Raw genomic sequence first — 25,479 nt, 5'->3', positions numbered from 1 at the left:
AATTGACAGTAGTCACACGGAAGCGCAGAATGCAGGCTCTTGGGAAATGGTGGATTTGAAGTTTTTCTCCTCCCTAAAAGCAACGAGGAAACTGACACAAATTGTCAAAATCAACTTTTTCAGGACTCTGGAAATTAACAAGAGACTTGTAGTAGCTTAGGAAGTGTTTGTTCAAGAAAAAATCTTTGAATCTTAGAACACCAGGTTTTCTTGCCCTGTTCCCATAAAGCCCTCCAGTTCTGTGTTAGCCTTGAATGTCATCAGCGCACAATCACAGACCAGGAGCCTGGCAGTCACTGGAGGGAGAAGGATCGGATTGGATTTTTGTTCCTGGAAAATTGTCATTATTTGACCTATCTGGTATTTCTTGGAAGACCCCATGGGCAGACTGTTTTTATTTGGTCTGACTTCGAGTTCACCCAGTATGAAAAGACTTTTCTTTGGGTCCTTTGTCCAAATAATAACAGACAATTGATGAAATTTGTGATTGTCAGAGCTGATGGACAGCAGTTGGGCAAACAAGTAGGCTAACCAAAAAGTTTAAAAGGAAAAGCTGAGGACGTGACATCTTTAGGGACTTGGACTTTGAAAAGCTGTCACATTCCTAAAAAGCCCAGGCACGTGTAACAGGGCTGTGCACAAACTCAGGGAAGACCTAAGAAGGCTCTACACTCACATGTTTGGCTAACCCTGAGGTTCTGTGCAAGTAGGAAGTTAAGTCTAGGGCAGAGTGGTCAACTACCTTACTGGGTGTTGAGTGCATGCCCCAACGTGCACAGAAGCCCTTTGGTGATGACTGGGAGAATTGGTGGTTCTAGTTGTTTGGGAAATCCCTGTCCAATCATTAGTGAGCACTAATTTAACTGGGCGAGAGTTCAGTGGCCACAGGTAACAAAGAATGCAGGCTTTTCAGAATTTATTCAGAAACATCACTAAACAAACAATAATAACAGTAAGGAGGTAGAACAACAAATCTAGGGGTGGGGTCAGATTTCCAGAGTTCCACATTATTTAAAATGTTCAGTTTTCAACAAAAGTTACGAGTCATGCAGAGTAATAAGGTATAGCTTCTACACAGGAAACAAAGCAAACAACAGAAACTGTCTTTGAGAAAGACCAGGCCTTGGACCTACTAGATGAAGACTTTAAATCAGCTATTTTTATTATGTTCAAAGAACTAGAAGAAACAATGTACAAAGAACTAGAGTAGGACAACGTCTCATCCAATAGAGCATATCAGTGAAGAATCATTATAAAAATAACTAAATAGAAATTATAGAGTAGAAAAGTATACTATTGACCTTTTTAAGTTTTTTAAGTGTTGTATTTATTTTTGAGATAGAGACAGAGTGTGAGCAGGGGAGGGACAGAGAGAGGGAGACACAGAATCCAAAGCAGGCTCCAGGCTTTGAGCTGTCAGCACAGAGCCCGATGCAAGGCCTGAACTTGTGAACCACGAGATCATGACCTGAGCTGAAGTTGGACTCCTAACCAACTGAGCCACCCAGACACCCCGACCTTTTTAATTTTAAAAACTCAGGATTTGAGCAGATAGAAGATAGAATCAGTGAATTTGAAGATAGGTTGGTGGAGATTATCTGAAGAATAGAATGAATATGAAGAAGGAAGAAAAGTCACCAGTGCCTAAGAAACCTGTGGGCCACCATCAAGCATGCCAACATTGTATAACAAGAGTCCCAGAATGAGAGGAGAAAGGGAGAAGGAATAAAATATTTAAAGAAATAAGGTGTGGAAACTTCCCAAATTTGATGAAAAATGTTAATTTATACATGCAAAAGCTCAATTAGCTGCAAGTAGGATAAACTCAAAGAGTGCCACATCAAGACACATTTGAGGGACACCTAGATGGCTCAATCAGTAGAGCATGCAACTCTTGATCTTGGAGTGATGAGTTCAAGCCCCACATTTGGTGTACAGATTGCTTTTAAAAATAAAATATTTAAAAGGACCCATTGTAATCAAAGGAGAGCTGAAGACCTAGAATCTTGAAAGCAGCAAGAGAGAGGCAACTCATCATGTAGAAGGGAACCCCCATGAGATGACCAGTTGATTTCTCATTAAAAACCATGAAGCCCAGAAGGTAATGGGATGACATATTGAAGGTATAGGAAGAAAAGCTTGTTACTAAGAATTGTATGTCTAGAAAAATGAAGAAGAAAATGAGGACCTTTTCAGATTAGCAAAAAGCTCAGAGGGTTTGTTGCTATATGCTTGTCCTACAAGAAATCCTAAAGGGAATCTTTCATATTGAAATGAAAGAACATTAGGCAGGAAGTTGAATCCACATTAAAAAAAATAAAGAAAACACTAGTGAAGTAACTCTATAGGCATATAGAAAAGGCAGTATAAATATATTTCTTATTTGTAAGTCTTTTTTTTTCCTGTATTAAAAGACAACTGCATAAAACAACTGTAAGTCTCTATTCGTGTATATTTAACATGTAAAATGTAATTTGTAGATGTAGCGGCACAGTTGAGAGGAGTAGGAAATGACACTACAAAAGAGCAAAGTTTTTGAATAATGTTGAAATTAAGTTGCTGTTGGGGCACCTGGGTGGTTCAGTAGGTTAAGCATCTGACTCCTGATTTCAGCTCAGGTCATGATCTCATGGCTTGTGGCTTCAAGCCCAGTGTTGGGCTCTGCACTGACATCATGGAGCCTGCCTGCTTGGGATTCCTCTCTGCCCCTCCCCTGCTCGGGAAAAAAAAAAAAAAAAGAAAAATTAAATTGATATTAATTAAAACTAGATTAATCCTCAAGGCAACCACTAAGAACTCAAAAAACATGATAGAAGAAATGACAAGGGAATTAAAATAGTATATCAAAATATTTAAGGGGTGCCTGGGTGGCTCAGTTGGTTAAGCATCTGACTCTCGATGTCAGCTCAGGTCATGATCTCACAGTCCTGAGATTGAGCCCTGCATCAGGCTCTGGGCTAAGTGTGGAGCCTGCTTGGGATTCTGTCCCTCCCTTTCCCCACCTCTCTCACTTGCACCTGTTCTCTCACTCTTTCACAAAAATAAAAATAATTAAAAAAGAAAATATTTAACACAAAAGAATAAGGCAATAATAGAGAAAATGCATCAAACTTACAGAAATAAGTAGCCAAATAACACATAAATTGTGTCTTATCATTGATTACATTAAGTGTATTTAATGTACACTCCAATAGAAAGAGGTTGTTAGAAAGGATAAACAATATTCAACTTTATGCTGTCTACAAGAGACATACTTCAGATTCAAGGACATAGATAAATTGAAATTAAAAGAATGGAAACAGATATACCATGCAACAGTAACCAAGGGAAAGCTGGAATGGCCATGCTAATATCAGACAAAATAGACTTTAAGACAAAAAAGCATTACTAGAGAAAGAATGCCATTTCATGATAAGTCTATCCACAAAGATCAAAAAATTATAAACATATACGCACCTAATAACAGCAACAAAATACACGAAGGGCTGACAGAACTGAGAGGAGAAATAGGCAATTCAGCAGTAAGAGTTGGAGACTTCAAGAAATACTCTTGAATGGCAGTTGCATGACCAAAGCTGCATGCCCTTGGCCTTGGGTCAATTGTTAAAGTTCCCTGTCGTGTACAAAGGGATCAGGTAGACTTCATGGGGGTGTCAGGAAAACTGGCTAATACACAAGAAACACTGACACCTGATGGTGGTGAGCGCTTGCTCATTGTCACTTCCTTGCTTTCCCCATTTTACGGTGGGGACAGTTAAGGCATAGGTAGGCAGAGTGAGTTGTCTAAGCTACTGGATGGTATAGCCAGGAATCAAAGCTAGACCTGTCGACACCACAGTACCTTCTTCTAACGTGTGTCGTGTCCTGCCTGGGATCATGGGTCTGTTTTCCAGGCAGCTGTGTCTGAGACGCTGGTCATCATGTAAAACCTCCCAGATGACCTTGGGCACACAAACATGGAAAGAGTACTATCTCTGCCGATCCGAGCTGGAGTTCCGAATGGAATGTGGGCGGCCAGAGAAGGACTTCATCTGCAAAGCCATTGCCGGGCACACAGGTATGGTGGGGAATGTAGTCCTGTGTGCTTTCCCACTGCTCACTCCTCCTGGTCGAGTGTCGTGGGACTTGGTGTTCAGCCATTGAGCAGGAAGGCGACACTTGATGAGTACGTGCCCTGCTGCGTTCTGTATTTGCTCCATGTCACTTGGTGCCTGCGGTAATCCTGTGAAGAAGGAATTGTTACATTTATTTCAGAGTAGAAAGAAAGAAAGTGAGATATTAGGCACTTGTTTGTGGCTTTGTGGGTGGTGGACAGGGGCAGTCCAGGGTGTGAAGCCCTAGTTCTTTCTGTCCACTGCTCACCCCTAACGAGCACCTGTGTGCTTCTGAGAATGCAAGAGGAAGGAGTGTCCTGCCTGTCTTTCCCCAGTCTGAGTGTCCATATCCCAGGCATCTGTGTATGCATTCAAGGCCAGTCTGTGTTCTCTTCCAGGAGAGATAGACGAGCTGGCTTACATCTCAACCAAGGAGTGCCGGTTTGATGGGCAAGAGAAGTCCATGGTGTGCACCGTGTCCTCGGACAGCACCGTCCGTGCCTGGGATGTGCAGGAGGTGAGCCTGCGGAGGGGCCAGGGTGTGACCCGCTGGGTCTTAGTGAGGTCTTTCCCTTTTGCCAGCCATTTAACCCTCCTGGCCAGCTTGGAGGTGGTGGGATCCCCGTGGTACGGACGAGAACTCTGAGCTGCAGGAGACCTGGTCACACTCGGAACTCAGGTCTGATCGCAGATGGGGCCTGATCTGCCTTTGACTCTGTGCTGTCTGCCTCGGAGAGGTGGCCACCTGCCTCAGTGCCAGTCCCGGACCTGCGGCGTCTACTTTGGAGCCAGTGCCCAATCTGGGTGGTTTTTCCCAGACAATTGCCACTTTTAGTTACCCTCGTATACCAATTAAGTGTTGAGACCTTGATAACACGATCGGTGTTTTCACGGTTGGTTGTCACAGTTAAAAAGCTTCCTGGTCTTATTTTCTCACGTGGTTCTCACAGCAGCCAAGCAATATGTGCATTGTTATCATCATGATTTTATAGACCGTCAGTCCGAGACCAGGAGGGAAGGTGTCTCGGAGTCTTGAATCATGTGGTTCCCTGTAAATTCATGGGTTCTGTGCATGTAGACAGAACCCAACCTCCTATAAAGGACTTTTTCCGGGATAACTACAGATCAGCTCACGATTTTCCAGGTCCTTGCTACATCAGGTAGGGAGCCTGCTCATGTCCCCGTTGGTCAGGTCTGCTGGAAGTGCCCGGTCCTGCTCATGGGAGCCTCGTGCACCGAGAGCAGAGGGGCTCCCCCGACCCCCCTGGCCCCTGTGAACAGGGCATCCTGACGCTCAGCAAACTTCCTTGTCAGTGTGCGAGGGACGCAGACCACTGGGAGCTGCGTCTTTGCACCCCCATGCTAGCCGTGGGGTCACTGCTCTGCCCACACGTCACGTTAGAGTCTGGTAAGTGTGGGTGTGCACCACGTTTGGCCACATGGGGACACTTGAGAGGCCACCCAAGGCTCCTGGTGGTGAGTGAGCCTCAAAAGCCTTAGCTGGGCTCTCGCCAGATCATGAGGGCCAGGGGGCTGGGGCAGGGTCTGGGGACAGAGGCGGGTGGTGCTGGGTGGGGGGACTTTGGGGATGGGCTGTGGTTAGTTACAATTTATTTTGCTTTTGAATCATGAAAGTGAAACAGTTGAGGGTTTGGGAAGGTTAGGACTAGGAGATATTTCATGAGTGAAATAGTTCTCCCTGCCTCTTCTCAGCAGCTCTTCCCAGAGGTGACCACTGTTCAAGTGCTGTCTGAACCGGTTCCCAGTTCAATTCACCAGTGTTTATGTTAGTAGACTCAGTTTCTCGATCTGCATGCTTCGGAGGACATGTTGTCTGCCTACTTTACAGAAACTTCTCTAGTTTCCAGGTCCCCATTCTTATCCCCTATTGTTCTGTTTTGTTTAAAGGGTCCAGAGTCATTTGTGTCCTTTCTCTCTGCTCTATGGTCAGGTTTTCGGTTGTTGGTGGTGGGTTCCTGTTTCTCGTGCTTGGTTTCTAGGGTCATTTCGTGGGAGGGCCCTGCGTGTGCCGGTGCGGGGGGCTCCCTGCCTCCTTGTGCCTTCTCTGAGGACCCGCCTCAGCTGCAGACCCCTAGCCAAGGTGTGTGGATCCAGGCCAGGACCCGGCAGGAGACCCGGCAGCTGGGAGGGCCCAGCACTGCCCAGATACATGGTTCTCAACTTGAAAGGGGCGGGCGCCGGGTGGCTCAGTCAGTTAAGCGTCCGACTCCGGCTCAGGTCATGATCTCGTGGTTTGTGAGTTTGAGCCCCGCGTCGGGCTCTGTGCTGACGGCTCAGAGCCTGGAGCCTGCTTCGGTTTCTGTGTCTCCCTCTCTCTCTGCCCCTCCCCTGCTCATTTTCTGTCTCTCTTTCTCTCTCAAAAATAAATAAACGTTAAAAAAAATTTTTTTAGGGGCACCTGGGTGGCTCAGTCGGTTAAGCGTCCGACTTCGGCTCAGGTCATGATCTCACAGTCTGTGAGTTCGAGCCCCGTGTCGGGCTCTGTGCTGACAGCTCAGAGCCTGGAGCCTGCTTTGGATTCTGTGTCTGCCCTTCCCCTGCTCATGTTCTGTCTCTCTCTGTCTCAAAAAGGAATAAAAACATTAAAAAAAAAAAAAAAAGGGAGGAGAGTGCTTGGTGCAGGCTCAGCCGAAATTTTCTGGAAAGAGCCCTGTGGTCCCGTTGCAACCACTCAGCTCTGTCCTGCAGGAGTGGAGAGCAAAGAGAGCTACGCTGTGTTCTGGCTGAGCTCGTGATGCGGCTGATGGACAGGTGCACGTGTTTCCATGTGTCATGAAGTATTCCTTTGATTTTTTTTTTTTCCACCAAAATACAAACACGGGCAGTGGGCCAAGTTGTACTTGCGTGTGGTCTGTGTCTCCATCATGGGCCTGTTCCAGAGCGGTCTGTGCACATTCTGCCTGGTTGCACAACCTCAGTACTGTGCACGAGCAAATCTCTTGTAGAAGACGACCCCTCTTTCCTCCTCCTACATCCACACAGGATAACCTTCCCGTCCCCACATAATAATGTGTATTCTTAGTATTACAACCATTGTGTAAAAGCTGTTCACACCAAGCCAAGAGGCGAACTAACATTTTGCTTTTCCGGAAGCGAATAAATACTCCTGATCTGTTGGGACCACATTTTTGACGGGTGATACTGGTGTCTGATCTGGCTGTCCATCCGGTTGTATCCACTGCCCCCGGAGAATTCTAGGGTTTGAGCTTGTCCTTTTCTGGCATCAGTCTTGGTGCCACCAGCAGAGCCCCCTTCCTTCCTGTGGCAGGCGTGTGGCCTGCGGTCCCTGGCGCGTTCCTGCAATCCGTCCCCCTGACCTCCTGCAACCAGGAGTCTCGTGCCTTCTTCACTGACGCTGTGTTCCTCAACACTCCCTGCCCTTCCCCCATCACTGGTGCCCAGCTCCTGCTCGCCGAGCTCTTGCTGGTTGATGGTGGTCATCACCTTGCTGCTTGAACAACAGAAATCAGCTGAGAAAGCAACCCATAGAGGAGTCAGACATCTGGTTGGAAAGAGATACAGATCGTGGTGCAATGAACATGTGCTAGAACAAGGTCGTAATGACCCGGCACTGGAAAGGAAGCCCAGGGGGCAGCCCTGGGACACTGGGACAGTGGTTAGTGGATGGTTCTCTGCCCCCCTTCAAGTACCCTGGGCCTATTGGCACTGACTCTTTACCACCGATTCCAGTTGTACAGTCCTGGGAGAGGCTGTGGAATCACCCAGCTCGGGCCTCGGCCAGGGCACGCCATAGGAAAGGGGGTGTTCTGCGCGGGGCAGCACAGACATGCCCTGTGAATATTCATACCTGCGAGCCTGAGTTAGCCGATCTAAATGGGGCTGCCTGAGGACAGGCGAGAAGTTCTCTCTATGCAGCCATAGTGGCCCAGGCTGCGCTCCCTGGCCGGCCTTCCTCGGTGGAGCTGGGTAACCACCGTGTGCACGCCTGGCTCCCCGCCCCCCGGTGCCGGTGGTGCCTCTCAGCCCTGGGGAATTTCCACACACCTCAGTTTAGCCACTGCTCTCCAACGTCTGTGTTGTGCTCTTTGCTGCGTGGATCCCGTGAGGGTGGGGACCCTGCTCTTCCCCCCTGTGCGCCCCCTGTGCGCACTAGGGAATGATTGTTGAATGAACAAAAACAGTACATCTGTGAAACGAACAGCCCTCAAGTAAGCTGTTATGTTCCTTTTGTTGTTGCCCAGGGCACAGAGATCTGGTCAAGCCCTCTGCAGCCCGCTGCTCTGGTGAACGTGGTGACCTTCCCTCGGCTCCAGCTGGCCATCACCGTGGATGAGCGGGGCCTCATCAAGGTTTGGGGAGCGGAGAACGGATGGGAGCAGGCCTCCTTCCGCCTGCCTACATTCTCGTCTGCATTGCAGGCCTGCGAGCACTCAGAGGGCCCTTTCCTGCTGGTGAGTGACTGGCTCTCAGGAGCCTCTGCGTGCCCTAGCCGTCCCCCAGGGTCGTGGACACTGTGATGGGGGGCGCCTGGAGCTGGGCGCTCGCTGTGGCAGACCAGGCAGTGATTCTGCTGTCCGCACAGCCGGTCTCCCTGGCCCCCCTCTGCCGGTCCCCAGGCGTCAGCGAGACCGGGTCGTGGGCTGCCTGTGCCCTTGCTTTCTGCCTCCTGACCTTGCTTGTATTCTTTCTTCTCCCTGCAGTTCCTTCTCTCTTCTGCATTCTTACCCTTCCTTCCCTTGTTTCAAGTCCCAGCTATGGTCCAACTCAGGAGAAGCTGAGGCACGTTTGACAAAACATGAGCGTTTGCCCAGGACACCAAAGGCTCCTGTTACCAGGATGTCCATTTAGAAGTGACTCAGGCATCGGGAGGGTTTGGTGAGAAGAAGCCAGGAAAGTGGGTTTACGGTGGCAGGTGGACGAAGTGGCTCTTGGCTGGAGGCAGTGTCCCCACCTGTGGGGAGGAGGCCCTGGAAAGGACGGGCAGGCTGGTGTCCCAAATATCAGGAGGAGCGGGTATCCTGGAGCAGCTTTACGTGCGCACGGAATCAAATGGAAAGGGACGTAGCTCAGCAAACAAAACAAGTAATGTCTAGTGAAACAGATTTCTCATAAACCACTCTGCAGTTGTTGAAGACTTTAGAGTAAATGTGATTGGTATCCCCAGATGCGTTTGAGAATCTGTCACGCAAATGAGGAGGCCATGGGCTGTCCCTGGGAGTGGTAGACGGTGTGATGCCCAGTTACTTGTCTGCGAAGGGCAGTTGGAGAAGTTAGAGCGCACACAGTAGTGGAGAGCAGAGAGCTAGGTGCAACAAAAGGGTCTGGACCGAGGTTCGGGAGATGCGGCGGAGACCAAGTGCTGAGCCCAACGCTGTGGCTGCTTTGCCCTGGAGACGCTTTCCCCAGGCAGCCGAGAGGCCACAGACCTTTGAGAGCTGAGGGGACGAGTTGGGGTGCGGGGCCACTGAGGGTCAGGCCCCGTGCCTCCCCTTTTACTTGGGGGTTGTCAAGTGGTACGGCCCAAGAAGAGGGTGTGAAGGTTGGCAGTTGCCCACCCTGGCTGCAGCCTTGGCACCCCGGCCACCTGGGAGGAGTTTGCAAAAATCCTTTCTGGGCCAGGATAACACCACTGAGACCTCATGTTATTTCCGTTTGCAAATGTAGCATTCAGCACACACTTAGAGCTAAGGGGACCACGAGAGAGGAACTAGTACCAGCCACGGTGGCTGGGTGAACCGCGGGTGACGTCGGGAGAGCCACAGGGTTTCAGACGCTGCAGTTGCTGCACACTGAGACAGCTGTGGCCTCTGTGTCCAGGGAGGTGACTTTGAACAGAGAGCTCAGAACTATGAAAAAATGATGCAACAGATTTAGAAAAGAGCCAAGTAGCAATTCCAGAACAGAGAAATGGGGCACAAAGGTTAGCTCGGAGGTTGGGGGTCATAGCGGGGTGGACAGTGGAATCACTCTAAGATGGGGGGCATAGGGGAGCTTGTGGGCCTCTGGCAACATCCTGTTTCTTACTTGCATGGCGTGGTGAATGTTTGCTTTGTAACAATGTGAATATTTGCTTTGTAACAATGTATGGAGTGCTATATTTGTGTTTTGTGCACTTTTCTGTCTATGTGTTTTCTGCAGCAGTGAAAAGTTCATAAGAGAGGTTACCTGGAGTGACATGGGGATGTCGAGTGAGGTGAATGGGAAGAGAGGGGAGGAGACGTAGATAGTGCTCCTCAGGCTTTGGTGGGTTGTGAACCACCGAGATGTTGTTTAAATGCAGATTCCGATTCGGTGAGTCCCTGGGGGTGACTAAATTCTGACTTTTTTTTTTTTTCAACATTTATTTTTTTATTTTTTTGGGGACAGAGAGAGACAGCGCATGAACGGGGGAGGGGCAGAGAGAGAGGGAGACACGGAACCGGAAGCAGGCTCCAGGCTCCGAGCCGTCAGCCCAGAGCCCGACGCGGGGCTCGGACTCACGGACCGCGAGATCGTGACCTGGCTGAAGTCGGACGCTTAACCGACTGCGCCACCCAGGCGCCCCAATTCTGACTTTTTAACAAGCTTCTTGGTAGTATTGGTAGTGCCTGTCCGCAGACGACACTTTGAGTAGCAAGGCCATAGAGGAAGACCCATGACAAATTCTGGTATTTGGTAGCAGGAGCAGGTGAGGGAGTACATGGGTCAAAGGCAACATTTGAAGAGGTGACGGCAGACGTTTTCCTAAAGCAGCCTAAGGACGTTGATCTCTGGAATCAAGAAGGCCTGTGAACCCCAAGGGGGATAAACCAAAATAGAGCTGCACACGGGCCCGTCAGAGTGAACTGAGATTATCCAAGGACCAGGAAAGCAGCCTGGGGACGTAGACTGCCTTCGGCCTCTGACTTGTTAACAGCAACTGTGGGACCTCAGAGACAGTAGAATGGTATCTTGGAAGAAATAATTGCCAGCCAGGAATTCTAGAAGAGAAAGCGTCCTTTAGGAATGAAGGGGAATGAAGGCATGTCAGGTAAAACGGAGAATTAGCACCAGCCGCACCACCAGTGAGAAGGACACGCGTGGGACCAGAAGTAGAAGGAAGATGAGCAAAGCTGGTATCCCAGGGCGTCGGGAGGCGTTGATGTGGTCGGGAGACCACAGCACTGGTGGAGGCAAGGAGATCTGAGGGTACCGACTGTAGAGCAGCAGTACCCATGTCTTGTGGATTTTAAACTTAGGTGCAGAAAAGAAATTTGTGATGTCAGCGTTTACGTTGGGAGACGGTTAGGAAGCACTAGACAGCCCAAGATCCTTGAACTGGCCGGGCTGAGTCATGTGCTGATGGGCAGGGACGCCTGTTAGGCAAGGCCGCATGTAGCAGAGAGAAATGGAGGAGCGTGTAACCTTTAAATCGTGAAAGGAAAAGGGGTAGGATCAGCTCTGGCACCAAATTCGGCTTATCCCCAAGAGGCTATGAAGAGGTGGTCTGCCATATAACAATCTGCTTTTGGGGACAGTGGCTCCCAGGAGGCTGGTCTGAATGGCTGCGGGCCAGCAAGTGACTGGCTTACTCTTCCTGTGGGTGGGGTAGGCGCAGGGCTAGTGCGCAGGGGCCGGGTTTCTGCGGGTCGAGTTCTCGGCAGGTGCTCGTTATCTGCTCGGCCTGATTGGGAACAGAGCCGGGGACCAGCAGGCCTGGAAGCTGTCAGCAACCAAACGTCAAGGGCGGAGTCGGACTCCAGTACGCTTCCCTTCTGATGGCTTTACTGTAATTCTGTCTTCGGGCCGGTGGCTGGAATGTGCAGATCTTATCTCCTTGAACCAGGGCTTGTGTGAGCCAGCCATTTGTGCGGTGCCCCATGAGGCTCCCAAGGTTCGTCCGGGAGCTCGAGTGTTGTGTATTTGAGAAGGGAAGTGAGTACTTGGTCGCTGTTGGTATGTCTGGGTCTCCAGAGGGGAGGCGGTGTCTGCTATGTGCGGAGCCATGTGTGATGGCCGTTTGTGTCTTGGGGGGGGGGGGGGGGGGGGAGTCCAGGGTTCCCGAGGTCTTCACCAAGGGGGAGGATTTTGGACGAGGCGCTCTGTTTCTGGCCACATGGCTGCAGCGCTGGCAACGGCCTGGGAGCGTAAATGTGCATCTGTGGCTGGTCCTTACCTGGGGCTTCCCGGGCTAAGGTGACCGCCCCAAGTTAGGTCCACATTTATCAGGGATGTTCCCGTTAGCAGGTGGGCTGCGGTGGTGGGCCCTTCGCGTGCGATGGCAGCAGGGCGGCCTGTGCACTGCGGGATCGCTCTTTCCTGTTTCTCTAGAGGGTGGCCTTCTCCAGGGTCCTTGCATGTGACACGGGTCTGAGGACAACAGGAAGCTCCTTCCTTGTGCAGAGGGAAAGCCCAACATGACCCAGGCCTGCCTGGGTCCTGAGGATGCCATTTTTAGGTCAACAGGGAGGCTTCTGTGGCTGTGCTGAGCCTGCAGGGTGCTGCCCCCACATCCCCAAGACATAACGCCTCCCTGGGAAGTCGGGGGCTCAGACCCTCTGAGCACCGGCCACACCACAGGGCCCAGATGCGGCCGGCAGCATTCGCTGGATGGGTTGTTGTGTGGACAGCAGGCTTTGGCCACAAGCACTCGTGTTTTTTGGGTTGCCCTGTAGGAGGATGGGGCAGGGTCAATTCCCTACTGAGATTTGGCTCAGATTTGGAGATTGCTAATTCTGTACATGCACCGGGAGAGGATGGTAAAGGGTATCCCCACTCACCACCCCCCAAATTCATGTCTACACAGAGCCTTAGAATGTGACCTTATTTGGAAATGGTGTCTGGTTAAGGATCTCAGGTAAAATCATCCTGGATTTAGGTTGGGCTGTCATAAAGGGAGGAGAAGACGCAGACACACAGAGAAAGCCCTGCGCACACTGAGGCAGACAAGTCGAGGAAAGCCCTAGAGTCTTTAGAAGGAAAGGGCCCTGCCAGCACCTTGATTTTGGGCTTCTAGCCTCTAAAACCATGAGAGAATTAAAAAAAATATATATATATATATTTTTTAAGCCACCTGATTTGTTATCGCAGCCCTAAGAAGTTAATATAAGACTCTAAAATGGAACACTTTGGGGCCCCTGCCTGGCTCATTTGGTAGAGCGTGCGACTCTTGATATCAGGGTTGTAGGTTCAAGCCCCATATTGGGTGTGGAGATTTATTAAAAATAAAATCTTTTAAAGAACCCAAAAAAACAAAAAAAAAGCACTTAAGGACGTTTGGAATGAAAAGGCTGAGAAGAGGACACGCACTGGAGATGCTAACCAAAAGCAGGCTGATAAGCTATTAATGTTAGGCCAGAAGACTTCAAGATAAAAGTCATTGCTAGATATTCAGGGACGCTTTGCAATAATAATTAGATCAGCCTCCTAGGAAGATACAGCAAAGCTAATTTTGGATGCACCTCAAAATTGGCCTGAACTATATAGAACAAAATTTGTGGGATTTCAAGGAGACTGGTCAAATCTACAGGCATTATGAGAAGTTTGTTACACAGCTAAAGGAAAATGATCCGGGTGGGCCCACTGAAATCCCACGAGTGCTTTGAAGGCAGAGAGTTTTCTCTGGCTGGACACAGAAGAAGTCAGAGGCTGGAGCCCTGGGGGGCGACTCAACGTGAACCGGTCATTGGCTGCCATGTGGGGGGGGGGGCCTGGGAACCGGGAACGCCCCACCCCTCACCACCAGGGAGACTTCAGTTCTGCCTGCAGCCACAAGGGACTGAGCTGCCACCAACCCTGGTGGGCCCCCAGGTGAAACCCTGGCACCTAGACTCAGCTTTGTGTGACTTCTCTTACCCAAGGATTACTTGGAAGTGCAACATGTAGATCGTTTAAAGTTAAATTATATGTGTGTGCAAGGTCAGCATTGAGGTTCATTTTTATTTACAAGTGGATATCCGGAACATGTAGGAAAGGCCATCCTTTCTTCACTGAATTACATCAGCACTTTTGTTTGTCAGTATACCAACATCATGTGTGAATCGATTTCCACTGCTCTGTGTGTCTGTCTTTGAAAAAGACACAGGCTCTCGTTAAAGTAAGTCATGATCTCTAGCAGCTTCTTTCTTTCTTTCTTTCTTTCTTTCTTTCTTTCTTTCTTTCTTTCTTTCTTTCTTTCTTTCTTAATGTTTATTTTTCGGAGAATGAGAGGGACAGAGCGTGAGCAGGGGAGGGGCAGAGAGAGACGGGGACACAGTATCCGAAGCAGGCTCCAGGTTCTGAACTGTTACCACAGAGCCTGACACGGGGCTTGAACTCATGAGCCACGAGATCATGGCCTGAGCTGAAGTCTGGTGCCCAACTGACTGAGCCACCCAGGCGCCCCCTCTAGCATTTTCTTATTTCAAAATTAGATTTCTGTAAAAAATTTCAAGACAGCTTGTCAATTTCTATTAAACTGCTTACTGAGATTTTGATGACATTGAATCTATAGATTGATTTGGGGACAGCTGACATCTAAATATGTAATCTAAGTCATAAATAAGGCATATATGTCTCTATTTACTTATAAAGGTTTTTTTTAATGTTTATTTTTGAGAGAGAGAGAGCAAGAGAGAGACAGAGCACAAGTGGGGGAGGGGCAGAGAGAGAGGGAGACACAGAATCCGAAGCAGGCTCCAGGCTCTGAGCTGTCAGCACAGGCCCGACACGGGGCTTGAACCTACGAGCTGTGAGATCATGACCCAAGTTGAAGTCAGACACTTAACCGACTGGGGCACCCAGGCGCCCCAAAACATATCCATTTAGAGGGGACTTTACTTATGTCTCTTAACAAAGTTTTGTAGTTTTAAGTGAAGAGGGCTTGCATATATTTTATTAAAATTACTTTTTTGTATTTTATACTATTTTAAATGTTATTGTTTAAAAAAATAATTTTCCAATTTGTCCTTGCTAGAATATAGCATATATAGAAATATATGGAAATGTGTAAATAATTTATAAATGCATAGTTTTGCATTTATAAATTGCTTTACATACTATAGCACACATAAAAATTATTTCTATATTAACATACATGGGAATACATTTGAATTTTGTATATTTTATATCTAGCAGCCTTACTAAGCTTGTTTTTTAATTTTAATAGGTTTTTTTTTTTTTTTGGTGGACTAGAAAATTTTCCTAGGTAAAGATTTCTTAGGACACAAAAAGCACTGACTGTATAAGAAAAAAATAAATTGCACTTCATCGAGTTGAGAAGTTTTGCTCTTTGAAAGCATTGTTCAGCAAAAGGCAAAACTTAGGAGAAAAAATTTATAATAATGCAAACTGTCTCAGGACTTTGTCTAGAATATATAAAGAGCTGTTATCACTCAGTAGGTAGGAGACAGCCCCACTTTTAAACTAGGCAGAAGATTTGAACACTTCACAAAAGAATATAAACAGCCATTAGCACATGGAGAGAGAAGCTCCATCAGTCATCAGTGAGATGCAACTTAGAACCATGGTGAGATCCAGCACCATATTGTCCTAAAGAGCTGAAATTAAACACGTGTTTACAAAGATGTGGCACAACACTTTGGAGAATTGTTTGACAATTATTTTAGTATTAAAAAATGCTTACCATATTTTCCAGCAGTTTTCTCTTTTAGGTATTTACCCACGAGATACAAAAATCTTTACACAAAAAGACTTGTACACAAGTATTTGTAGGAGTTTTAGTAATAATAGCCAAATTGGATGCACCCCAGGTGCTTATCAACAGGTGAATGGATTTATAAAAATGGTATATGTGTACAGTGGAATATTACTCAGCATGGAAAAAGAACAAGGTTGTGGATCTGTGCAGCAACGTGGATGAAACTCAGAAACGTGCCAAGCGAAAGAAGCCAGCTACAACAGAGTATGGATATACTGTAGGATTCTATTTCTGGAAAGTCCAGTCCCAAGAGAATAATCTGTACTGTCAGCAGACTGGTGGTCCTTAGGTATGGAAGGGACTGATAAAGGACACAACTTTTTAGATGATGGAGATATTGCAGAACTGGATTATGGTTGTGATATCTCGTAAGTCTGCTTCCCCTTTTATTTTTTCGAGGTTTCCTTAGCTACTTTCATGTTTATTTTTCATATGAACTTTCTATCTCCTAGAAAGAAAATGATGTTTTCATTGATACCAAGTTCAGTTTAAATACCAACATGGAGAAAATGGACATCTTTATGATGCAAAGTCTGTCCAAGAATAAACGATGTATTTCCATTAATTCAGGTTTGCTTTTTTGTTCTTCAGAAGTGATTTATATTTTTCCTCAGATTAGTTTAGCACATTTCTTGTTGTTAACTTTATTCCAAAGTATTTTATTGTTTTTGTTCCACTGATATGTGAGAGTATTTTCTGTCCTATTGTTTTCTAACCAGGTGGTGTTTGTTTAAATGAAGGCTGCTGTTGTTCTTTTTTTTTTTTAATTTTATTTTTTTATTTTTTAAAATTTACATCCAAATTAGCATATGTGCAACAGTGATTTCAGGAGTAGATTCCTTAGTGTCCCTCACCCATTTAGCCCATCCCCCCTCCCACAACCCCTCCAGTAACCCTCAGTTTGTTGTCCATATTTATGAGTCTCTTCTGTTTTGTCCCCCTCCCTGTTTTCATATTATTTTTGTTTCCCTTCCTTTATGTTCATGTTTTTGTCCCTTAAAGTCCTCATATGAGTGAAGTCATATGATTTTTGTCTTTCTCTGACTAATTTCACTTAGCATAATACCCTCTAGTTCCATCCATGTAGTTGCAAATGGCAAGATTTCATCCTTTTTGGTTGCCGAGTAATACTCCATTGTATATATATACCACATCTTCTTTATCCATTCATCCATCGATGGACATTTGGGCTCTTTCCATACTTTGGCTATTGTCGGTAGTGCTGCTATAAACATAGGGGTGCAAGTGTCCCTTCGAAACAGCACACCTGTAACCCATGGATAAATGCCTAGTAGTGCAATTGCTGGGTCATAAGGGTAGTTCTATTTTTAGTTTTTTGAGGAACCTCCATACTGTTTTCCAGAGTGGCTGCACCAGCTCGCATTCCCATGTTGTTGTTCGTTTTATATTCTGTCATCTTATTGAATTCTCCTACTTGCATTTATTTTATAATTGATTCTCTTAATTTATAACGTTTATTCATTCTTGAGAGACAGAGAGAGACAGAGCATGAGTGGGGAAGGGGCAGAGAGAGAGGGAGACACAGAATCCAAAGCAGGCTCCAGGCTCCAAGATATCAGCACAGAGCCCGACACGGGGCTTGAACTCAGGAGCTGCGAGACCATGACCTGATCTGAAGTCGGACACTCAACTGACTGAGACACCCAGGCACCCCCTTTTTTTTCCAATTTTTTTTTAACATTTATTCATTCTTGAGAGACAGAGAGAGACAGAGCATGAGTGGGGAAGGGGCAGAGAGAGAGGGAGACACAGAATCCAAAGCAGGCTCCAGGCTCCAAGATATCAGCACAGAGCCCGACACGGGGCTTGAACTCAGGAGCTGCGAGACCATGACCTGATCTGAAGTCGGACACTCAACTGACTGAGACACCCAGGCACCCCCTTTTTTTTCCAATTTTTTTTAACATTCTTGAGAGACAGAGCATGAGTGGATTCTCTTCATTTTTTTAGGTACTTTATCATCCAAAAGTAGAGATACTTCTTTTTTTCAAGCCTTCGGCATCTGGCTTTCTTTTCTCTGACTGCTCTGGCTAATACTTCCAGGAAATGTTAATTAGTGCTGGCACTGGTGGCCATTTCTCCATGTAGCTGAGCACAGTGGGCCGACCTGGAGAGCTTTGCTCTGGGGGAGGGGGATGCTGGCTTCAGGAATGATGTTAATGAAAAAGCCATCAATGACTATTTCACTATTAGTTTTGTTTTGTTTTTTCTCAAAAAGAGTCCATGAGTTTTATTAGATGTGCATGTGAGTGGAAGAGAGAAGCGACAGTTTCTGGTTTGAAAACTCTCGGGGCGCCTGGGTGGCGCAATCGGTTAAGCGTCCGACTTCAGCCAGGTCACGATCTCGCGGTCCGTGAGTTCGAGCCCCTCGTCGGGGCTCTGGGCTGATGGCTCGGAGCCTGGAGCCTGTTTCCGATTCTGTGTCTCCCTCTCTCTCTGCCCCTCCCCCGTTCATGCTCTGTCTCTCTCTCTCCCAAAAATAAATAAAAAACGTTGAAAAAAAAATTAAAAAAAAAAAAGAAAACTCTCCAGATATTTACACCTTTTAGATAATAGAAATAACCATTACAAATTAATTACCAGGCACCAAGTATCAAATAAAACAGTCTTTCAGAGTTGAAGGTTTTTAAAAACTATATAAAAGCGTATTTTTAAAAATAATTCATTGTCAAGTTAGCTAACATACGGTATATACAGTGTAGTCTTGGCTTTGGGAATAGATTCCCATGATTCATCACTTACATTCAACACCCAGTGCTCCTCCCAACAAGTGACCTCCTCAATGCCCATCACCCATTTCCCCCACCCCCATCAACCCTCAGTTTGTTCTCTGTATTTAAAGGTCTCTTATGGTTTGCCTCCCTCTCTGTAAGTTATTTTTCCTTCCCTTCCCCTGTGGTCTTCTGTTAAGTTTCTCTAATTCCACATATGAATGAAAACATAATATCTCTTTTTCTGACTAATTTCACTTAGCATAATACCCTCCAATTCCATCCCTGTTGTTGCTAATGGCAAGATTTCATTCTTTCTCATTGCCAAGTAGTATCCCATTATATACAAACCACATCTTCTTTATCCTTTCATCAGTTGATGAATTTGGCCTCTTGCCATGAGTTAGCTATTGCTGACAGTGCTGCTATAAACATTGGGGTACGTGTATCTCTATGAGGCAGCACTCTTGTATCCTTTGATAAGTTCCTAGTAGTGCTATTGCTGGGTTGTGGGGTAATTCTATTTTTTTTTTTTTTAACGTTTATTTATCTTTGAGACAGAGAGCATGAACAGGGGAGGGTCAGAGAGAGAGGGAGACACAGAATCCGAAACAGGCTCCAGGCTCCGAGCTGTCAGCCCAGAGCCCGACGCGGGGCTTGAACTCACGGACCGCAAGATCATGACCTGAGCCGAAGTCGGCCGCCCAACCGACCAAGCCACCCAGGTGCCCCTGGGGTAATTCTATTTTTAATTTTTTGAGGAACCTCCATACTGTTTTCCAGAGCGGCTGCACCAGTTTGCATTCCCACCAACTTCACTATTAGTTTTTAAAAATCATGATAAGGTGTAGAATTTTGTGAAAGGCTTTTTCAGCATGCAGATGTAATTACAGGACTTTTCTTGTTAGGTTTATTATGGTGATGTTTTTAGATTTTAAAGTATTAAATCACATATTTCCTTTTTTTAATATATATATATATATATATATATATATATATATATATATTTTTTTTTTTTTTTTTTTTTTTGAGAGAGAGAGCACGAGTGGGAGAGGGACAAAGAGAGAGGGAGACACAGAATCTAAAGCAGGCTCCAGGCTCTGAGCTGCCAGCACAGAGCCCATCACTGGGCTCAAGCTCACTAACTGCGAGATCATGACCCAAACCAAAGTTGGAGACTTAACCGATTGAGCCAGCCACGCACCCCATATATTTCTTTTTAAAGTGCTTTTTAAATGCTAGTATTTTAGTTGGATTTTGGATCTATGTGAAGTAGGTCTTTAGTTTTTTGTAGCTTCCTTTATCAGGTTTACATATAAATGCTATACTTCATTTGAGGAATCTGCACGTTTTTATTCTTTTTTAATGCCCTGGAACAATTTAAGTTACATTGGGATTATATGGTTTTTCAGTTTGGTAGAATTTATTTTTGACATTATTTGGTGCTGGGTGCTTTTTTTTGTGGGGAAGTTTTAAAACAGTTTTCTCAGTGTCTTCTATGGAAATTGGTCTGTTCAAGCTTTTCTTTCTCTGGTAAGATCAAATTTTAATATATTGTATTAAACTACCCACTGTATCTAGGCTTTCAACTTTTTTATGCATACAGTTGTCTAGAATGCTCTTTAGAGATTCTTCCCTTAAATTTCCTCTGTTTGAACATTTGTTTCCCCTTGTCATTTCTTTCTGTATGTATGTGATTTTTCTCATTTTTTTGTGCTTATTTTAGCTGGCACCTTGTCTATTTTATTTAATATTTCCATTAATTTCTAGTTTCATTTCATTTCATTGTGATCAGGGACTGTTGTATTACTTTACCATATAGAATTTACTGAGATTTCTTTGTGACGATATATTCAAGTTTTGTGAAAGTTTGTGTGTGCTTGCAGGGAAGGGGTAGTCTCCATTATTATGACGCAAAGATCCAAATTCTGTCATTAATTATATTGTTAGGTCTTATATTTATTTACTGCTTGTCTACTTGGCCTGCCTTAGACTGCGAGCATTGTTACTATTTATTTTTATATAATAATATATTTAATTCTGGGGTACCTGGGTGGCTCAGTCAGTTAAACAACTGACTCTTGATTTCAGTTCAGGTCATTATCTCACAGTTGTGGGATCAAGCCCCATGTGGGGCTTTGTGCTGGGCATGGAGCCTGCTTGGGGTTTTCTTTCTCTGTCCCTTCCTCTCTCTCTCTCTCTCTCTCTTTTCTTCCCCCCCTCTCAAAAAGTCACAATATATGCATAAATATTTATTATTTTTTAATGTTTATTTATTTTTGAGAGAGAGAGAGACAGAGACAGAACTTGAGAGGGGAAGGGCCAGAGAGAGAGGGAGACACAGAATCTGAAGCAGGCTCCAGGCTCCGAGCTGTCAAGCACAGAGCCCGATGCGGGGCTCGAACTCACGAACCGTGAGATCATGACCTGAGCCGAAGTCGGATGCTTAACTGACTGAGCCACCCAGGCGCCCCATAAATATTTAAGTATTCTTGTGTTTCACTCTGTTTCTCCTTGTATCTGCTTCATAAAGGTTATTGGGGGTGTTTCTTAAATAGGTGTAATAGGTTTTATTTCTTTGTTGTGAATTACAGCCTTTAATATTGTTAACTTTGAAAATAAAAGTTCCAGTTATTTTATTAGCAAAAATGGGTTTATTTGGGAATAGCAGGGAATTGCAATTTAAGACAAGGTGGTCATGGCAAAACTATAGCTGAGTCCAGAAAATAAAGGAGAGAGAGGCTCTTTTATAGAGGAAAGGGGGAATAGGGAGGAGCTGTTGTAAACTAAAAGTCTGTTGGAGTAAACTGGGAGCCGGAAGTTGAGTGGCTTCTCATTGGCTGAGCTGTGACTGCCTCTCATTGGCTAGGCTGTACTGGTGAGGAAGGAACCTTCCTCCCTCCTGCTGGGGTAGTACAGTAGCATCCACCTGTGAGCTCCTTCTCTTCTTGTTGGGTCTACAAGTAACAACCAGTGTTTGGCATGGGCACTCCCAGTGCCCACCTCCTGACTCCCATCTTATTTTATTATTATTTTTTTTAAGTTTTTTTTTTTGAGAGAGAGGGAGCACGAGTGGGGGAGGGGCAGAGAGCTAGAGGGAGGGGAGAGAACCCCAAGCAGGCTCCCATGTTGTCAGCACAGAGCCCAGTGCAGGGCTCGAACTCACAAACTGTAAGATCACGACCCGAACTGAAACCAAGAGTTGACGCTCAACCAACTGAGCTACCCAGGTGCCCTGGACTCCATTCTAAATGAGGTTTCCTTTTGTTTATTTTCACAGTGTGGGGAAGTGTCTATTGTTGCATTTCCTACTTTGGGCCTGAGTCCTTCCTTTTCTGGTATCAGGACCACTTCACCTGCTTTCCAAGGATTTGTGTGTGCCTCTGGCACACCATTACCCTTCCATCATGGTTAAACTTTCTGTTTTGATTGAGCCTCTTGAATATTCAGCCATGTTTTCTTTTGTTCATCAATCTGATCATCTTTTTATTCTAACAAAGTGAGTTAAGCCATTTATATTGAACAGTGTAACTTATGTGCCTGATCTCAACTTCTGTTTTATGTCACATTTAGGGTGTGATGTGGACCATCACTGAGCTCCTTTCTCTGAATATGTTTTCCCATTTTTACATGTTTTTGGGTAGTGGTGATATCTTATGTTATTTAGAAAGGTTTGTATTTTTGTGGGGGTGGTTACCTTTGTCTTAATACTTTCTGTCTCCATTTTCTCTATTCAAGCCTATGTACTATTTTGTTGGCTTTAAATGATACCACTTACCTCCCATGGCAATCGGTGAACTTATTCTACTTTGATACTTCGCCTTTGTCTTCCCACTTTTGAAGATCCATTATTCCCACCTTTTTGAGAACATGCAACATTTACACACCTTTTCCTTGTCTCCTTTTTTTTTTTTTTTTTTCCTTTTTTTAATTCTTTGACCCATAGTGTACTGTATGTAGTAGCCACACCAGTTCTGGTGACATTTTCCCTGTATCTTGTGATCTGGTGGGACCCATTCTCTAGTAGATCCCCAAGGAAGTCTCGTGGATGCATCCTTGTGCAGATCCCAGTGGGCCTGACACTGCTTTTCTGTAGCCTGGAGGCTTGAAGGATGGCCTGGATGGGCCTTAAATCCCTGGCTCATACTTGTCTTGAATTTTGTAAAAATATTATTTCACTGTGTATGTGTCTGTTGAAAAGTCTACTCCGACCTTGACTTTTCCTTGTTAGACACTTGGGACTTTTAAATCAAAGACCCATATGATTTTTGAAATATTTAAAGGGTAGTAGTTTTGTTGTGAGATGTCTATGGTGACTGTCTGGAGTTGAATTTTCCAGGAACATATGTACTCTTTCAGTATATGGATTCAGGTTTTATTTGCAGAAAATTTCATTGTACATGAGTTTTAAGTATTCGTCTGTTAATTGTTTGCTTTTCCTGCAGGAGCTTCACTTGTCTTTTTACTTGGTCGTCTTTGCCTGTCTTCTTGGACACCTGCTCTTGGATGCATCTTAACTCTTTATTCCGTCTTTGTTCTCTTGCCCATTTTCCTTCTTCCCTTTAGTGTCCTTATGGGTCCAGTAGAATGTATTCTCCCTTAGGCATATCGCTGTTCTTAAGACAGTTTTTTCTTCATAATCTTTCCTGAATTAATTTAACTCTTATTTCACATCTTGGCTTTTTGTCCATTTCGGTCTGAGTGTAAAATGTCTGATTCAGGGTGTTCTTTCATGTCTGTACATGCTTATTTTATGATAATTTGATTCATGTTGGGGTGTGGCTACCGGTATCTTGGTTCCTAGTTGTTCTTTGGGGAATCAGCTAAAAAGTTTTGCTTCTCACTTACTTTCTCTTCCTTCTAATGACTTTGAATGTTGCCTGCCATTTTCTGCACATTGTGAAGTTTTTGTGTTTTCTTGGCCAGTAGGAATAGGTATCTTTAAGTAAGTTGAACAGAATACAAAGTCCTGAGAGGGTTCCATGTGTAAATGCCTGTGGAAAGATGTCCTTTTAAAACAGTAGGTGAAGGCTTTTTTCCAAGATGGCGGAGCAGCATAGACGTTCTCAGCTTGTCTCATCCCTGAAATGCAGCCAGATCAACACCAAACCATTTTGCACACCTAGGAAATTTTATCTGAGGATTAACACAACCATCTGCATAACTTGAGCCACAGAACTTGGCAGGTATGTGAGGTGGAGAGGTGAACTGGGAGAGAAAAATCCGTGGAGGGTAAGGAGCTGTTTTTGCAGAGAGGGCAGAGAAAGGGAAGGGGGAGAGTGCGGCACACCAGGATCGTGCAGGAAAAGCACTTCCCTGAAAGCAGCTGGCGAGAAGGAGAAAGAGTGGAAACTCTTACAAAGGATTGAACAATAAATCTGTTCCCCAGAGACATTCATGGCTGAAGAAAGGAGAGGGTTTCACTACCATTAGGATTCTATAAACGGTGGAGCATAGAGTTGGAAATTCTGGGGCTCAATATCTGGCAGTGCTCTGGTGAGGAATGAATCTCCAGGAGCAGGCAGTGTGGTCCAGGCGGTCTGTGGGCCACATGAGAAGCGGTTCCCCTGCTTGGCGTGCATTTGGTAGAGGCCAGACAGCCTCCCCACGGGCAAAAGTCCCAGCCGACCCTGGAGAGCAGCCATGTTTGCTGGTATTGGGACAGAGGTGCCACAGTGTGGTGAAACCTGATGCTGGCTGTGTGTCGTGATCTGTCACAATCTCTCAACCTCTTGCTGCAGTGTGATTGCTGAACATTTTCTGGGGCAAGCTGGCACCCGGCCATTGCTCAGCGAGACCCTCCCCCAGAGTGCAGGGGGCATCCAAGCCTTAGGGTTCTCTGAAGTGAGGGGTTTGGAGATACAGCCCCATCTGAGCTAAAACTTGGAAGGGAGGGGCACCCGGCAGGCTGACAGCTTGAACACGGACAGGATAGAAGTGGGGAGTGGACAGAAGCCTGAGACAAAGCAGGGGGCTTGATTACCAGTCGGTGAGAGCACAAAGTTCTTGTGCCAGAGGCTAGGAAGCTAGGTGAAGCCATTTCCACCCCACCCCACTCACGCGCGCGCGCACACACACATACACATGTACACCACGCTGATCCACCTCAGTAAGCTAAGCAGTGACATCTAATGGAGAATGGAGCCATTACACCAAACCCCGCCCAACCGTACCCTCCAGGCACATCCCCCTAGAAGACCAGCACAAGTCACTCTGCCTGCTTAGTGTACAGACTGTAGAGTGCGTCATCGTTTTATTTCTAGGGAAACTGGATGGGACTTCATTTGGGTTTCAATCTGTTTGCTGGTTCATCTTTGTTTCTTTGTTTCTTTTTGCCCCTGTCCTTTGTTTAAATTTTTTTTCTCCTTTTTCTTGGATACAGAAAGAGAAAATTCTATTTTTCTTTTCTTTTTTTCTCTTTTAAAGTTCTTTTTACTGTGTTTTTTATTTTTTCTAAATTTTAAAATTCTATTTCACTTTCTTCATTTTATTCTATTTTATTATATATATTTTTAATTTTTAAACTTTTTCTTACCTTTCTTTTAATTTTCTTTTTTTTCTTTCCCTTTTTTTCTCTATTACATCAAGCTTCTTTCAACAACCAGACTAAAACACACCTAGGATCTAGTTTCCATTATTTGATTTTTTGTGTTGTTTTTAATTTTTAGTTTTTAATTTTTATTTATTTTATTAACTTTTTTTCTTCCTCCAAAATGACAAAATGAAGGAATTCACCCAAAAAGAAAGAACAGGAAGATATGACAGTCAACACAAATATAAGATGTCTGAACTAGAATTTAGAATCACGATAAAAGAATACTAGGTGGGGTTGAAAAAAGCATAGAATCCCTTACTGCAGAGATAAAAGAAGTAAAATCTAGTCAGGACAAAATTTAAAATGCTGTAACTGAGATACAATCTCAAATAGATGCCATGGTGGCAAGGATGGACAAATCAGGGCAGAGAATCAGCAATATAGAAGACAAAATTCTGGAGAATAATGAAGCAGAAAAAA

General features: G+C 45.3%; 1 protein-coding gene across 3 annotated transcripts in view; it reads left to right on the top strand.

The window, feature by feature from the left end:
* Window positions 1-25,479, top strand: part of LOC115499268 (F-box/WD repeat-containing protein 12-like) — a 48,176-nt gene that overhangs the window by 6,823 nt on the left and 15,874 nt on the right. For all 3 annotated transcript variants that reach the window (XR_004344332.1, XM_032595503.1, XM_032595504.1), the window contains 3 exons: window positions 3,894-4,057; window positions 4,493-4,611; window positions 8,318-8,527. Coding sequence is in view for 2 of the 3 variants with exons in the window: in XM_032595503.1 (XP_032451394.1) it covers window positions 3,894-4,057; window positions 4,493-4,611; window positions 8,318-8,527 (493 nt within the window). In the remaining variant the exon portion in view is untranslated. The remainder of the gene's footprint in view (window positions 1-3,893; window positions 4,058-4,492; window positions 4,612-8,317; window positions 8,528-25,479) is intronic.

This window comes from Lynx canadensis, chromosome D4, assembly GCF_007474595.2.
Source record: "Lynx canadensis isolate LIC74 chromosome D4, mLynCan4.pri.v2, whole genome shotgun sequence".
Classification (NCBI taxonomy): domain Eukaryota; kingdom Metazoa; phylum Chordata; class Mammalia; order Carnivora; family Felidae; genus Lynx; species Lynx canadensis.
Note: the sequence above shows the minus strand (reverse complement) of the source record. Positions and strands in the feature narration are given on the sequence as shown.